This window comes from Myotis myotis, unplaced genomic scaffold, assembly GCF_014108235.1.
Source record: "Myotis myotis isolate mMyoMyo1 unplaced genomic scaffold, mMyoMyo1.p scaffold_m19_p_3, whole genome shotgun sequence".
Classification (NCBI taxonomy): Eukaryota; Metazoa; Chordata; class Mammalia; order Chiroptera; family Vespertilionidae; genus Myotis; species Myotis myotis.
Window position 1 is genome coordinate 186,477,955 of NW_023416335.1, and position 16,167 is coordinate 186,494,121.

A 16,167-nucleotide genomic window follows, 5' to 3' on the forward strand; every position below is an offset into this window, starting at 1 on the left:
TTTTAAACATTTTTGAGGTAATTATACATTTATAGGAAGTTCCATGCACCCTTCACCCTGCCTTCCCAATGGTGACATATTGCATATCAAAAGAAGAAAATACCCCAAACCAGGAAATATCCCAGCTACAAAGTTGACATGGGTACAATCCATAGAACTTACTCAGATTTCACTAGTTATCTATGTGCTCCTTTGTGTGTAGTTCTATATACCTCTATCACATATATAACTTCATGTAACTACCCCCATGATCAAGATACACAACTGTTCCATTGTCACAAAGCTACTTCATGCTATCCCTCTATCACCATGCATACCTCCTCATCTCCCCCACCCAATTTCTAATCCTTGGCAACCATGAATTTGTTCTCCATCTCCATAAATTTGTTGTTTCAAGGATGTTTCTTAAATGAAACCGTACAGTAATCAACCTCTTGATATTGGCTTTTTTCACTCAGCCTAATTTTCCTGAAGTTCAGTCAAGCTGCGGTGTATATCAATAGTTCATTCATTTTCATTGCTGAGTAATACTGCATGGTATGGAAGTGTCAGTTTGTTTACCCATTCACTTATTGAAGGGCATTTTGGTTATTTTCGGTGTTTGGCTGGTACAAACAAAGCTGGTATGAACATTCCTGCACAGGTTTTAGTTTTGATGAAGATAATTACAATTCATTCTATATAGCTAATTCCTCTTGTTTGAGGCAGAGGTTCTCAGAGATAGGTGAGATGGATGAAGAGCTAGTGACTGCATACTGCATTAAACGTGTGTTAGTATATTCAAGAAAGAGTAACCATCTGCCCTGTTTTTTCAGAATAGATCGATTGGTGTCTGTTGGCTGGCATAATGATCTCTCACTCTTGGAAGTGCTCTGGCTGGTTTGATAAATTATATAATCACTCTGATTCAGATTACTTAAAGATTCCAAGGATTGCTAATATGCTTTCTCAGCTATGATAAATTGAATTGAATTTTGGTAGATGGCTGTTTTGTAGTCCAAGTACCTGTGAAGTTACCCTAGGGTCTGAGAAATGTGACAGTCTTCTTGCAATGTAAGTCTCTATTGTTCCTACCTCCTCTTTTTCTGCTAGAAAAAAAGTTTTTTTTCTTGTGAGTCAGATTTATGACTGGGGACAACTTCCAAACTCATGTCTTAGTGCGACTGGAAGAGAGGACTGCCCCACCATTGCCAATTTGAAAACAATTGCAAGGATAAATTCCTAAAGATCCTAAATTCCTTAAAGATAAATTGGCTTAGATCACATGCCAATCTCAAAGACAGTGATCAGTGAGATGCAGGCCCCAAATGAGCTTAGCTTGGGTCACAGTTCATCCTTTGACTAACCACTCTGTCCAGGGCATTGAGGTCAAGTAGGAGGATGGTATCCCTTTTATAAACTATGTGAATCAAAAAGGAGGATATTTTCTCAAAGGATAGCGGGCAGTGGAGAAGATGGTAGACTTTACCATTGGAGAAATGGTGACCTGGGCAGCCACTGTCATTTGTGCCTTCTTTGAAAAGATCAGTACATTGCCTAATGCCACGCAGCTAGCAAGGAGCATAGCCAGAATTCAATCCTCTATCTTTCTGCCTTGAAATCCTTTATTCTTAAGTTTCTTTTTACATAGAATTTAGCTGTGAATAAATAGGAAACAAATGCCTGTCAATAAAGCATCTGAAGATTTTCTCTGTAATTAACCGTCACACTAATGAAAGGCACATATATAGGTTATAATCCTCAATACTTCATAATTATTATCAATATATATGATCATCCATGTCTTAACTGATGCAAATACAATTAGGAGTTGGATTAATTTTACCCACAGACCTATGGCTTAATGTCCTAAATTGCAGAAGACTAAAAATGTCCATGTCTTGAAAAAATTATCATAATATATTTAAGTGAAAAGAGCAAGTTAAAATAGTAAGGCAGTTCGCTACTGTCTTTTCCCCTTTTTACATATACACTCAGATACACAGTCATAGGAAAAATTTGGAATGATAAATCCCCAAATGGTAGCTATTTCGGAATGAAATGTATAGGCATTTATACTTTCTTCTGCTGCTGCCTGCTGTATTTTATACATTTTCCACAGTGAATATGTATTGGTTTTCTAATTCTCAATAAATTTTCATTAAACACCTCTGTATGATGATGCATGTCTGATTGAGGCAAAATGTCAGTTTAAGAACTCCCTACTTCACTACCACAAGAAACCACATAGTAAAAACACTAATTGAAGGCCTCTGCATAGCAACAAGAATTTCAATAAAAAGATCTCATTAGGTTCTCAATTAATCTTCAAAAAATAAAATAAAAAGATGTTGCAGCAATTAGATGAAAATGGACTTTAAAGACAGCTATCTTTTCTTTACAGTTGCAAATACAGTTGGCCTGTGAACATGGGTTTGAACTGAGTGGGTCCACTTACAAGCAAATTTTAAAAATAAATTGCAGTTTCTCTTCCTTACAATTCTTAACATTTTCTTTTGCTTATCTTCTTTATTATAAGAATCCAGTATATAAAACATATAACATAAAAATATGTGTTAATTAAATATTTATGTATCAAGTCTTCCAATCAACAGATGGATGGAAATTAATAAAATTATTGGGTAGTCAAAGTTATACATGGATTTTTGACAGGGGGTCAGTGCCTCAACCCCCATGTTGTTCTAAGATCAACTGAATACAAAAAAGTGAATTAAAGAAAGCAGCCTAGAACACTTATAAAGAGTGGATGATTTTTAGCAGATTCAACAGTTTTAGCTAATTAAAAAGAAACAACTTATTACCTAAACTTTTAGAATAAAGTGCATGGTATTTAAATCTAAGTCTTTGCAATCATTTTAGCAGTTTTGACAGTACCAGAATTTCCATATTACAAATCCCAAATATCTAACTAGTTTCAGGGGGGCCTATAGTCATTTCTGAGAGACTAATTAAAAAGTATAACTTAGGGAAAATTGTAAAAGAAATTCTCTAGGATGGTGCAAAATAAACTCAGCTAAATCATATATATATATATATATATCCTATCTAATAAAAGAGAAGCATGGTAATTAGCGTACGACCACTACCCTTCCCATTGGCTAATCAGGGCAATATGCAAATTAACTGCCAGCCAAGATGGCGGCCGGCAGCCAGGCAGCTGGAAGTGAACATGAGGCTTGCTTGCTTCAGTGACGGAGGACTCCAACGTTCCCTGCCTGCCGCTGCCGGCCTCTGAGCTGCAACTCTAAGCAACTATGTTACAAATATAGAAGCTAAACAAAACCCCAGAAACCTATTTTAGTTTCCGGGCTTCAGCCAGCAGGATCGCAACATTGTTTCAAATACAGAAGGTAAACAAAGGCCAGAAACCTGCTTTCAGCAGCAGAGGCCTAAGAGCTGGAGCCCCAGAGTTAAAGCTGGCCCAGAATAAACAAAAAAAAGAAAAAAAGGAGTGGTTGGGAGCTTCAGTCACCCGCCAGCCTGAAAACAGCCCTCAGCCCCTCACCCAGACTGGCCAGGCACCCCAGTGGGGACCCCCACCCTGAAGGGTGTGTGACCAGCTGCAAACAGCCATCATCCCCTCACCCAGACTGGCCAGGCACCCCGGTGGAGACCCCCCACCCTGATTCAGGACACCCTTCAGGGCAAACCAGCCGGCCCCCACCCATGCACCAGGCCTCTATCCTATATAGTAAAAGGGTAATATGCCTCCCAGCACCAGGATCAGCGGAGCCGTGAGGCCTCCCGGCACCCGGATCAGCGTGACAGGGGGCAGTGCCCAAATGCCCTGATTGCCCTGTGGCTCTGTGTGTGTGGCAGGCTGCGGCGCTCCAACCCCCTGATCAGCCCTGCTCTGTGTGTGACAGGGTGCGGCGCCCCAACCCCCCTCCCCCCCCCCCCCCCCCCCCGCGGACCCTGCTCTGTGTGTGATGGAGTAGAGCCATAACTTCCCCATCGGCCCTGCCCTGAGTGTGACAGTGGCGGCGCCCCAACCCCCTGATCGGCCCTGCTCTGTGGGTGATAGAGGGTGACGCCCCAACCGCCCCCCATGGGCCCTGCTCTGTGTGTGACGGGGTAGAGCCATAACCTCCCCATCGGCCCTGTCCTGAGTGTGACAGGGTGTGGCGCCCCAACCCCCTGATCCACCCTGCTATGTGTGTGAGAGGGGGTGGCGCCCCAACTCCCCAATCGGCCCGGCTCTGAGCCCGACCAAGGGCTGCACCTAGGGATTGGGCCTGCCCTCTGCCACCCGGGAGCAGGCCTAAGCCAGCAGGTCGTTATCTCCCGAGGGGTCCCAGACTGCGAGAGGGCACAGGCCGGGCTGAGGGACCCCCCCTCCCCCCCGAGTGCACAAATTTTTGTGTACCGGGCCTCTAGTGTATATATATATATATATATATATGAATAACTATATTGCATTGCTGCACTTCATACTAACCAGGCTTTGTCTATAACCCATTAAGGGAGGACCAAATGGCTTACTGTTGAATAATACATTACAGACAATATATAATTCCCTTGGCATTTTATTATTCACCTTAATCAACTTAACATTCAAAAATTTTAGAAACCAATTTTTCTTTCTAGATAAAATCTAAGAATTTTAAGTACATCCAATAATGAGGTATTTCTTATGGTAATAGTGTTGGCACTGCACATATACAATATATGCTTACACTTTGTGGCATTTGGCAAGAACACTCCTATTTTTATGATTATACTTTAGTTTTCAGCACACTATCAAGGTAATATTACTAGTATATCTAGTTTATGGATCACCAACTTGACTTAAAAAGGAAATTCCTAGTTTATCTGAGAGAAAGGATGATGTATGACAATGAGCTTAACTCTGAGACAGAAAGAGAAATTTATAAGATGTGTTCTTAAAGATTTCTGAAAATTTTGATTGATATTTTAAAAAATTATTACACTTAAGAAAAATAATTTATTAATCATAGATTATTAATGTTATCTTTATATTATCCAGATACACTTCTCCTTATCATAAATTCGTGGAGGAAGGGACTTCATTTTAGCCATATATATGAGTTTATAAATAATCTGATCACAATTTCCCCCCTATTTTTGGTTGTAAAGCAAATATGGATTTATCAATAAACACAAAATTAAAGGCACAGAAAAAAATGACAACTAACCCAAACTCCCTCATTTTACCAGTACAGTAGCAGACTGTGGCTATAGATTAGCATAAAATAATGTAATACCTTGGGTAGAATGAGACAGTCCTATCCTCAAGTAGCTATTATAGCCAAGAAAGAGAAGAAAGGGTGATAGGCAGAAAACGTGGGCTGGTGCAAACAGCTGAAAGTGGTGTGATGGAAATTTGAAGACAGGACAGTGAGATGACAACCTTTTCACATTTGATCTTTATAACCTGTCAGGCCTGTTGGCAAAGCAGTTATTCTTAACATTGAAGAAAGCAGGAACTATTACAGCATAGTATCTCCTAACATGAAATGGAGATACAAATAATGTGTGAAAGCTACAACCAGATGGTTTGTGTCAAGACCAAATCAAATAGCAAAACAGTTGTCCATGAATGGAGCAGCCAACTCTCAACTGTTAGTAATTTCACCATGTTAGACCAATTGGCAGTTAATATTACAGACAAGGTCTAACTACCAGCTTAAGTTTTGAACTAGATGATTTTTTTAAAAGTATAGTTTTATGATTCAATGAAATAATTATACTGAACAAAATATATTGTTCTCTTGTTATATATTAAGACTAGAGGCCCGGTGCATGAAAATTCATGCACTGGAGAGGGGTCCCTCAGCCTGGCCTGCCCCCTCTCACAGTCCAGGAGCCCTCAGGGGCAGGAGGCAACCCGGCAATCAGGGGAAGGCGACGCCCCCATCACACCTCTGCTGCTGCCACTGCCAGAAGTGCAAGCCTTGGCCGGCCCTGGTTACCTGAGCCTCCGGCAGCCCTGGTTGGCTGGGGGACTGAGGGCGGGTCTGGCCGCACCATGTGCCTGCTGCTCTCCCCCGCCCCCAGTGGGGTTAAAAAGACTGGGTGACTCCGGCGGGGCTGAGGGGACTGGGCGCCATCTCGTGGTGATGGGCGCTGCCATCTTTGTGATGACGTGAGGGTCAATTTGCATATTCCCTCTTTATTAGATAGGACAATATTGGAAAATAGTGTTAAAATGAATTTTCCATCTCTTTAATAGTCAAAATCCAAAGAAATATTTTGTACTAGTATGTACAATGATCAAAACAAGTAGCACAATCCATAAAATAAGGAGAATATGTGCATTTTTTCTTACAAAGGAGTTTCCTGAATATTAGTCCTTGATAAGAAAGTTGGGAATAGTTGCTCTCCTCCATGCAACTTCTTCTGATTCTGAAATTTAAATTATAATTCATCTTGCTGCTATTTTTTCCTTACCATTAAGGTTATACTTCTCATTTTTAAAAAGAGAGAGATAAATAAAAATATACTTGGTGTACAAGTATAGGCATTGCTTCTTAGAGTATATTCACTATTTCCATGAATCACTTTTAGAAAAATGATGCAACAGTCAAACTTGGGAATTGCTATCATAGTTCTCTTTTGGAAGACAAAATGCATATTAACATACTAAACATTCTGAGAAATCCTGGTACAAAAATAATAATAAAATAATACTAGTTTAAACAGAGTTAAACAGATTATTGCCCTGATTCATGCCATTACAGAAGTGTTTGTTTTCAATAACACCCGCTGACATTGCACATTTTGGAAGATGATGCTCTATACACATTTTTATTGTTCTACTTACTGATTTTGCGTTGGCAATTTTTACTGTCCTATTTCTTTTTCCTCTTTTTATTTTTGTATGTAACACTTACTGAGTGCTTACTGTATTCTAGACACTGTTTAAAGTACTTTATGGTTATTATACCACGTATTCCTGACAATAATCCTCTGAGATAAATATGTAACAGATTGTCAAAGGGGCCCCTGAGAGTTGAAATAACTCTTCCCCACATCCTGCTGCTGGTAAGTGGCACAGCCGGGAGCTGAGATGAAATCGGGTCTCTCCAACCTGCTGCTTATGCTCTTAACAAATAAGCAACCAGCTTACTCTTCCACTCCCAGGAGCATGCTACTGCTCCCAAGCTCCACAGAGTCCAACAGTCTACCTAGTTCCCAACCCAACAATACTTTCCAGACCTTAGTTTACAAGACCCTTCTGTTGTGTCTGAGGTTGCTGGCCAATCCCTCCCACTTGAATTCTGGGTTTCCTTGATTCTGCTTTCCCTGTGTACCTCTCAGGCTGTTTCTTCTTCATCTTTATAGACTTCTTGTTAAATGTTGGTGCTCCTCAAGCCCCCATCTTGGCTCACTGCTCTTTTCCCTTTTTCCCTCTGCTGGAATAATATGGAACCTGCTAGAGCCAAAAGCACCAGGAGAGAAGAGGACAAGAACTTTGTGTTCTGCCTCCCACCTCATCCCCCCACATTCACCCTCTTACTAATTTCTATTTTTGCTACAGTAACCTCAAATCAATGACCCAAGTGTGCAAAGAAGTCTCTCACATTTATTTAAGCTGAAAGAGGTGGTACAGTGGCTCTCTAAGGCCACCATAGATGAATTATTTAAGGCTATGCCCTTGGATTAAACACCACTCATACAGATAACTAAGACCAGGGTGTAAAAAAGGTCTGATCTCTTAAGGGTCAAGTTCAGGCAAAAAAATTAAAGGGATCTCTACTAAAGTAATGCAGAAATCTTTGCCAGTTGTGGTTGGTAGTAGTCATAAAAGAGGGATAAAATAGAAGAGGAAGCAAGAATATTACCTGCGTATATGAGTATTGCCTGAAGTTGCAGGTCAGAAACTGACTGTCAAAATTCAAATCCTCTTTATTAAGCCTCTGTTATTGCCTAATATCACATATTAAGTACAGTAGAAGATAAAAACTTACAAAGGAAATTTCTTTATTTCAAAAATATTCACAACATATTTGGAGTAATTAAGTGAATACATTAAGTGCTTTCCAGTAAAGTTCATCATTGCATTGGGGCTATGCTTCTGAAAATGCAACACCACTGGAAGTATGTACCTAAAGGCATTAACTTAGAAAGAAAATGAAAACCAGTATATACTGGTACATGGTCATTGCTGTTAAGTTGCTGCTAGGCCTTCTATTTTGGCAAACAGCTGTCAATCACAATGGTTTAGACACAACAACTGTATTTAACACCAAATATTCTTTGCACACCCTCAAGAGTCAATGTGCTTATAAGTTTAAATAACTTTAGTTGTATATTTAGATGCTAGATATAGTGCTACATTTAAAATAGGTGTAATTCATGTATATAGATTTATATTTTTATTGACCAAAATGAGGCTGAGGTATAGAGTGAATGTTCTATTCTTCCATAAAATAATAATCTTTCACACAACAAAGAGCAAAAGCAAGTGGATGTGCACAGTGAAAACTATTACCACCAATCCCTTATGGAAGCCCAGCCCAATGAATCTTCTCCAACTTATTGGGGATGTCACATGTACAGGGTTTCTCTAAAAGGTTGGAAGCAACATTTATCAAAGGAATCAGTGTCAGAGGAGCAAACTTTGTTCCTATGAGGATGGTCTAGGCTGCTCTGGAAAGATGAAAAGATTATGGTTCATGTACCAATCCTATATAATAAAGAGATAATATGCAAATTGACCATCACACCCTCGCACAAGATGGCTGCCCCCATGTGGTCACAAGATGGCTGCCACAAGATGGCTGGCAAGAGAGGGCAGTTGAGGGGGGACCAGGCCTGCAGGGGAGGGCAGTTAGGGGCAACCAGGCTGACAAGGGAGGGCAGTTGGGGGAAACCAGGCCTGCAGGGGAGGGTAGTTAGGGGCAATTGGGCTGGCAGGGGAGGGCAGTTGGGGGCAATTGGACCAGCAGGGGAGGAGTTAGGCATCGATCAGGCTGGCAGGGGAGTAGTTAGGGGGTGATCAGGCTGGAAGGCAGAAGCAGTTAGGGGCTGATCAGGCAGGCAGGTGAGCGGTTGGGAGCCAGCAGTCCTGGATTGTGAGAACGATGTCCGACTGCCGGTTTAGGCCCGATCCCACACCAGCAGTCGGACATCCCCCGAGGGGTCCCATATTGGAGCGGTGCAGGCTGGGCTGAGGGACACCCCCCAGTGTACAAATTTTGTGCACTGGGCCTCTAGTCTATATAATAAAAGCCTAAGTGACCATTTCAGCAGAACGACCAGTCACTATGACACATACTGACCACCAGGGGGCAGACACTCAACACAGGAGCTGCCCCCTGGTGGTCAGTGTGCTCCCACAGGAGGAGTGCTGCTCAACCAGAAGCTGGGGTCACAGCTGGCAAACGCAGCAGCGGTGGTGGGTGCCTCTCCTGCCTCCATGGCAGCGCTAAGGAACAGCGAGCCCAGGGGTAAAAAGCAGTGAGCAAGAGGGTGGTGAGGAGTGAGGGGTCCCAGACATCCCCCAAGGGATCTTGGACTGCGAGATGGCACAGGCCAGGCTGAGGGACCCTTCCTCCAGTGCACCAATTTCATGCACCAGGCCTCTAGTATTGCAGATGAACCTTCAATGAGGAATGTAAAAGTGTGTGTGTGTGTGAGAGAGAGAGAGTTGTGTAAGGGAGAAAAAGAAAAGGAGAGAGGAGGTCATATGGAAGTGAAGAAAGGCAGACAGACCTTGGGAGGCGGATATTACTCCTGAATAGGAGTGCTATGGCAAACATTATAATGCTAAACATAAACCTCTTTCAGAGAATATAATTAAGGCCTTCTTTTCAAATTTGATGTTCTTTGGCTATAAGTCAGGTGAGAGCAGAAATGGAAAGAAATATAGAAAGGAGGTTAAGAAAGAAAGAAGGATTCATGCCAAGCCCATGAGTTTAGGGAAACATTCCAGTTGACTACTAATGAGCATCATTTCAGGGAAGGCAGAATTTACATTCCTCTGATGTCATAGTCTACCATTTTCATCTTACTTGACAAAATCCCAATACAGAGTGAACTGATATAGGAAACAATTATCAGAGAAAGGTTTAGTAAAGATATAATAGATGACAGAAGTTACATTGTCTTCAAGGGGAATTATGGGAAGATGCATAAGAGGGAGACTCAGCAGATAAATACTCCATTTGCATTTGTATGTGGGTAGAAGATTTTAAGATTGGTAGGCTCCCAGTATATTTGATAAGCAAAGTCTTTTGCTTTTTATTTTTATATATACTATCAATATTGACATAAATTTAATATTTTTATAAACAGCATTGTGCTTATGCAACACCGATAATGCAGATATTCACCTTATAATATACAGTGGTTGGTTCAGCAGTTCTCAACCTGTGGGTCACAACCCCTTCACAGGGGTCACCTAAAACCATCGGAAAACACATGTAAATTACATATTGTTTTTGTGATTAATCACTATGCTTTAATTATGTTCAATTTGTAACAATGAAATTGGGGGTCACCGCAACATGAGGAACTGTATGTATTAAAGGGTCATGGCATTAGGAAGGCTGAGAACCACTGGTTTAGATGATATGAGGTGCCTGATTAAATGTGTACATCACTAAGCCATGGATAAGGAATGATGGACAAAGACATCATGGCCAGGCATGCTTGGACTACCTCAATGAAATTGGTTATAGCTGATTCAAATATTCAGATTTTACTACCACTTAATTTGTGAAACAGATAAACCTATCACAAGCCTCATACTTGAGTTTCTCTGTGGTTTTTAGAGATTTTCATTTTTATATGAGGATACTTCAAATTGGGAAGTGAAAGACTTATTGACATTAGAGATCTACAGAGATTTGGGAGTGGGGTGGGGGGATGGTTTGTTTCTTACCACACATAGACCTTTTTAGATCTTATCATTGAGATTCAATTGACAACATGGCATTTAATAATCGCATTTTTCTTCATGTTCCTGTCACCACCGGCATATTAAACTTATTTTAATGACATATATTTAGGACCTTAAATGCAAAAGTTTCTCCAAATTGTAAAGAAATTATACTATGTACCCAATTTACCATGTAATATACTATTCCTTAAATGTAGAAGCATAACCCTAGATGCCCAACTTGCCACTTTGAACATCTCTTGTCAAATATAATAAAACTAGAGGCCCGGTGCACAAAATTCATGCACTGGGGGGTGGGGTTCCCTCAGCCCAGACTGCCCCTCAGTCCAGGAGCCCTGAGTGGATGTCCTATTGACAGCCACAGTCTGGCAGCAGAGGCTCGGAGCAGGCGTCCTGTGTGTGTGTGTGTGTGTGTGTGTGTGTGTGTGTGTGTCCCTGCTGGGGGTCTGCCCCCAGCCACATTGGAGGCTCAGAGTAGGCTGTGTGTGTGTGTGTGTGTGTGTGTGTGTGTGTGTGTGTCTGATGGGGGCCTGCCCCAGCCACACTGTGGAGGCTTGGCTCAGCCGCCCCTCTCTGTTGATCTCTCAGGCTCCTGGCCTCCACTGTGTGTTGTACTCTTCCTTGAGCTGTGGCCAGGGTGAGGTGCTGCCTGCAGGCCATGCTTCCCTGCTCATGGATCTCCACGGCCACCCAGGAGCAGGCACACATGGGGATTGCCTGCAGGCTGCCCTTTCCTGCTCTGGGATCGCCATGATGACCCAAGAGCAGGCCTTGCTGGGTGTTGCCTACAGACCACACTTTCCTGCTCACCGATTGCTGGATCACCAGGGTACCCGGGGTCAGGCCTTGCTGGGTGTTCCCTGTGGGCAGCACTTTCCAGCTCTCTAGTCGCCATGGTGTCCTGGCTGGAGGCAGGGTTTAGGCAGCACAGGGCTTAGGCAGCACATGGGGATCCTGGATGGGGGCAGGGCTTAGGCGGCACACGGGGGTCCTGGCTAGGGGGTGGGGCTTAGCACCGCCTAAGCCCCACCACCCAGGGCTGCACACAGGGCCCAGATGGAGGCTCCCGCTGTCCCGCCCTGCCTGCAGTATGCAAATTAGTCGCCATCTTTGTTGGTGGCTAATTTGCATATTGTGCTGATTAGCCAATTGGAGGCGTAGTGAACTATGGTCAATTACCATTTTTGTCTATTATTAGATAGGATAGGATTAAATAAAATAGCAAATGTGAAATGCCTGGAAGACTGTCTGGCACATAGTGTGTATTCAGTATATATCAGGCTGACTGGCACATAGGGTGTATTCAGTATATGTCAGACTGGCACAGAGTTATCCTTCCTCTGGTGTACTTTGTATTCAGGTGACATAAAACACTGCATTTACATAAAATGAAGGGCAGAGCTTTACAAAATTGTTTGTCCCATCACAACATTTACTTAAACGACAAGCTCCATCAGTGTATTTACTATGTGATGACGTTTACCATAACTGCCATCAATCTGCATATGTGCAGAAGTGCAGCTACTGTATGGCACAAGGCGAGCCTCTATCCCAGTCACTGAGGGTGCCATTATGTTATCATTGACCATTTCCTCACTCCAATATATCAAGTTTTTATTTGAACTTTTGCCACATATTTTAGATTTTAATTGCAGCACCCTATGCCCTCTCCCATTTCTGGGGTTCTGCCCCCATTACAGAGAATTCAAATAAAAACCTGCAGCTGTGCCAAAGGTTGGATGTGGACCAGGTGTCATGTGTGTAAGTCTTAGCTGTTACTTAGTAAAATGTGTGTTGACTCCATCTCTCACTTCGGATGCATGACAAGTGTTGCATATACGAAGAGTCATGACAGAATTTGACAGATAGAAAAATTAATAGGAAACTTAACTCTAATACATTGTGGTGTGTGCGCATAGAGTTACCCCTGGAGTGAAACCGTATTAGTGAGATTATTATTAACCAGATTCTAAGTAAAATTATTATTTAAACTTAAGAACAATGTGAAAACATAGTAAATGTAATTTAGAATCTTCCCTATGCACTCTGTTGCTGTTTCTCCCTGAAACTATTTTTCCATTAAGATAAATGAAAATATGGAATATTTAGAAGTGACACTGTTTTCAACCCATTGGTCCTGCTCCGCAGTCTCCTTGTCAAGCATTCATAGTCAATGGCGCATGTCAGCAAGAAGTGACGCTTTGATAAGAAAATATTTGCATCCATCAATGTCTCATCCATTTCTGAGGAAGATAGCTTGTGGTGCTGAAAGAATAGCTCCCCGTGACCAGCAGACATAGTTTGCTTTGGGGAGAATGGACAGGAATGACTCAGGACAACACTGAAGTAGCCCTACCGAAGACACAAGTGGTAGACAATTACCTCATAACTTCACACCACTTTCCAAGAAAACATCTAGCTAAAATGTCTAAATTTTTATGTACAGTATAGTTGTCAAACTCGATTTTTTTTTTTTTTTTTTAAGCAGCCCTCTTCTTTTCCTCAAAGTATAACCCTGGAGTAGGATATTCCAAAGACAACACGAGAAAGTAAATTACACCGATTTTTCTGCCATTGGAATGTAGAGGTGTCATTCTCTATACATACAGTGGGGAAAGTCTGGAGACTTTGTAAAGGGTTTTCTCAGGGAGCGAGGAGTCCTCTCCAGTGTCAAGCTGACACTCTTTTTCCAAAGAAAACCATTCTCCTGACCCACCCCCAGCAGCCTTCGGGCAGCCGAGGAGCTCAGCGCCCGCCCCCGGTGTAATCCCGGCAAAAGGTAAATTAAGACAAAGCAGGCTCGCACTCCGCTGGGGGAGGCGGGAAGGTTAGGCAGCATCGGGGCGCAGCACGTAGCGGCCAGAAGAAGGGAAAGTGGCCTCACTTTGCCAGAGGAAGCATTATCCAACAAGCCCACCTGTGAGGTGGGTAAAAGAGCACAAAGGTTGAAAGCTGGAGAGAGCAAACTTCCCCCTTCTCCCACCACGTCCCCTAAGAGCGCGGGGCACGCGCACCCGCCAGGACAACAAAGCATGCGCCCCGCTGCACAGCCTGCGCTCCCAGCCGCGCGGCCCTCGTGTCCCGGGGCGCCCAGGTCCGTGGCCGCAGAGCCGGGAGCCGAGCTCGGGCGCCGGCTGGACCGAGGGCGGGGTGCGGGGCTCCCTACCTTGAGCAGCACAAAGAGCCCGAGCAGAGGCAGGAGGCGGCGGCCGCCGCGGGTGCTCGCGGGCAGGTGCCCCATCGCGGCGCGGACGGGGACCCAGAGGGGCGGTCGTGCCGGCGGGAGCCCCGGTGGCGGCTCACAATGGCGAACTGGGGCTGCAGCTTCAGACCTTGGGCGCCGAGGCAGCTCCCGGAGGGCGCATGCTGCCTTTCCGGTCTCTCCGCGGCGGCTCTCTTCCCGGTATCGCACCCGCGGTCCTCCAGGAACGTGCCAGGCGCGGCTGTTCTTTAGCAGCGAAGGATGGAGAGGGTGGGGATGGGAGTGGGTGAGGCTCTGCCGCCACCGCCGCCGCTGCCAGAGGAGGCGCGGGTCCGCGTGGCGAGCGAGAGGCGGGGACCCTGTCCCGGCTCGCCAGGCTCTCCGGCAGCGGCAATATTCTCTGGGCTGCGGATTCGTAAAGTGACAGCAGCCTCCCAGCCCTCCCAGCAGGGTCCGCCCGCTGCCTCTAATCGCTGGACAGCCCCTCGCCAGGCTCCGCCCCAACCCCTTCCACAGTCTCAGATGTGGGAGTTGTGTGCGGTTTCTGACTTCTCTGGACCAACTCCTGACCAGATCCCAGGCCCCTCTCAACCTCCCCACATCTGCTCTCAGTCGTGGTTATAAAGGACCAGTAATAACTCCTGAAAGGGAGTGGTGGTTGTGACTAGCTATGGAGTGAGTGCATGGTGTGTGTGTGTGTGTGTGTGTGTGTGTGTGTGTGTGTGTGTGAGAGAGAGAGAGAGAGAGAGAGAGAGAGAGAGAGAGAGAGAGAGAGAAAATACAACCCTTTTCTCTTCCATTCTCCCTATCCCATTTCAACACTCTCCTACTCTCCATCCCACACTCACCAAGAAGTATATAGCACAATTATACACATTTTCCATTTGGAATCAGGAGTTCTTGTAAATTTCAAGGGCCACCCTTGGATACCATTTATCTTGTAAATGCAAAAAGAACTTTCACCGTGATGCATATTTTTATATGATTATATTTTGCTATGTTGTCTTTCTATTTTTTCTTCATCACTTCTTTCAGAATTTGCTTAGCTTCTTATGCCTTTATACACATGTACATATGGAGCACTTTGGGGAAACATGAACAGTAAACAGTAAGCAGTAAAGCATTCTTCATTAATTTGCATTATTAATACTCCATTAAGTACCACTGTGATTAGATGGCCAAAGACTGTAGGTATTATTTCATAACCACAGAAAATTTTCTCTCCATCGTAAGGTATTTTACACAGCTCTTGCTAGACAAAATAGTTTTGTTTGTTTTTATTGCACTTAAAACAGAAACAGTCTTGTGAATCTTCCTAGGAGAGACTCCCAGAGGAATGCAAATGCTGTATCATCAGCATTTCCAATGCAGTACTTCCAAAGTATGCTAAACCGTGCTATGCTATTTTCAAGATTCCAAATCAATAAGAACAGGCATTGGCAGTGCACGTAATAATGTGTGCTTCACCAACTGCTTCAAAATGTTTGTTCTGATTTCATTATCCCAGCAATTCTGGTAGGTAAAGAAGGCTGAGGTTGTTATCACCAACTATACTGAGTGGCCAGATTATTATGTATCAGTACAATGAAGTGAATTAGTTATGCAAATAATAATAATAATAAAATAATGCAAATATGCAAATATGCAAATAATGCAAATAATAATAATAATAATAAAACCTTGAGAGTATTTGCTTAGGAAGTTTTCAATATTCAGTATTTTGGAAGTGTCAATGAAGTACTGATGGGGTGGTCATAATAATCTGGCCACTCAATGTATTTTCCTCAGAATGCTGTTTCTCAGAGAACAGATAAATGCAGAAAAGCAGAACCTTTTATTGTATATGTCCTAAGACAGGCGTTTAACATGAATCCTCACAAGCTGAAATAAAGCTATTTCCTCTGGAAATAATAATAAGGTTTTTAATGATCAAGAGGCTGGAAGATCGTTTTAAAAATCTGTAGGAGGCTTTATTTTTGTTAGGCAAAGCAACAACTGCCTAAATATCTGAAAACGAATATGCCTGTGTCGTTCACACTAGCTCTCCTGTAGAAAGAGGAGCAGTAGCAGCCACGGAGCCAGAGCTTCAGTCCCTAGG

The 16,167-nt window shown here is 43.3% G+C and overlaps 1 protein-coding gene across 2 annotated transcripts in view; it reads right to left on the reverse strand.

Annotated features, from left to right (window-relative positions):
• Positions 1–14,629, reverse strand: part of PTPRO (protein tyrosine phosphatase receptor type O) — a 214,382-nt gene extending 199,753 nt beyond the window's left edge. Inside the window, exon 1 of one of the 2 annotated variants that reach the window (XM_036300652.1) lies at positions 14,034–14,629. In XM_036300652.1, coding sequence (XP_036156545.1) covers positions 14,034–14,108 — 75 coding nt within the window. In that variant the 5' untranslated portion in view covers positions 14,109–14,629. The remainder of the gene's footprint in view (positions 1–14,033) is intronic. The other variant, XM_036300653.1, reaches the window with a different exon arrangement.
• Positions 14,630–16,167: the final 1,538 nt, after the last annotated feature.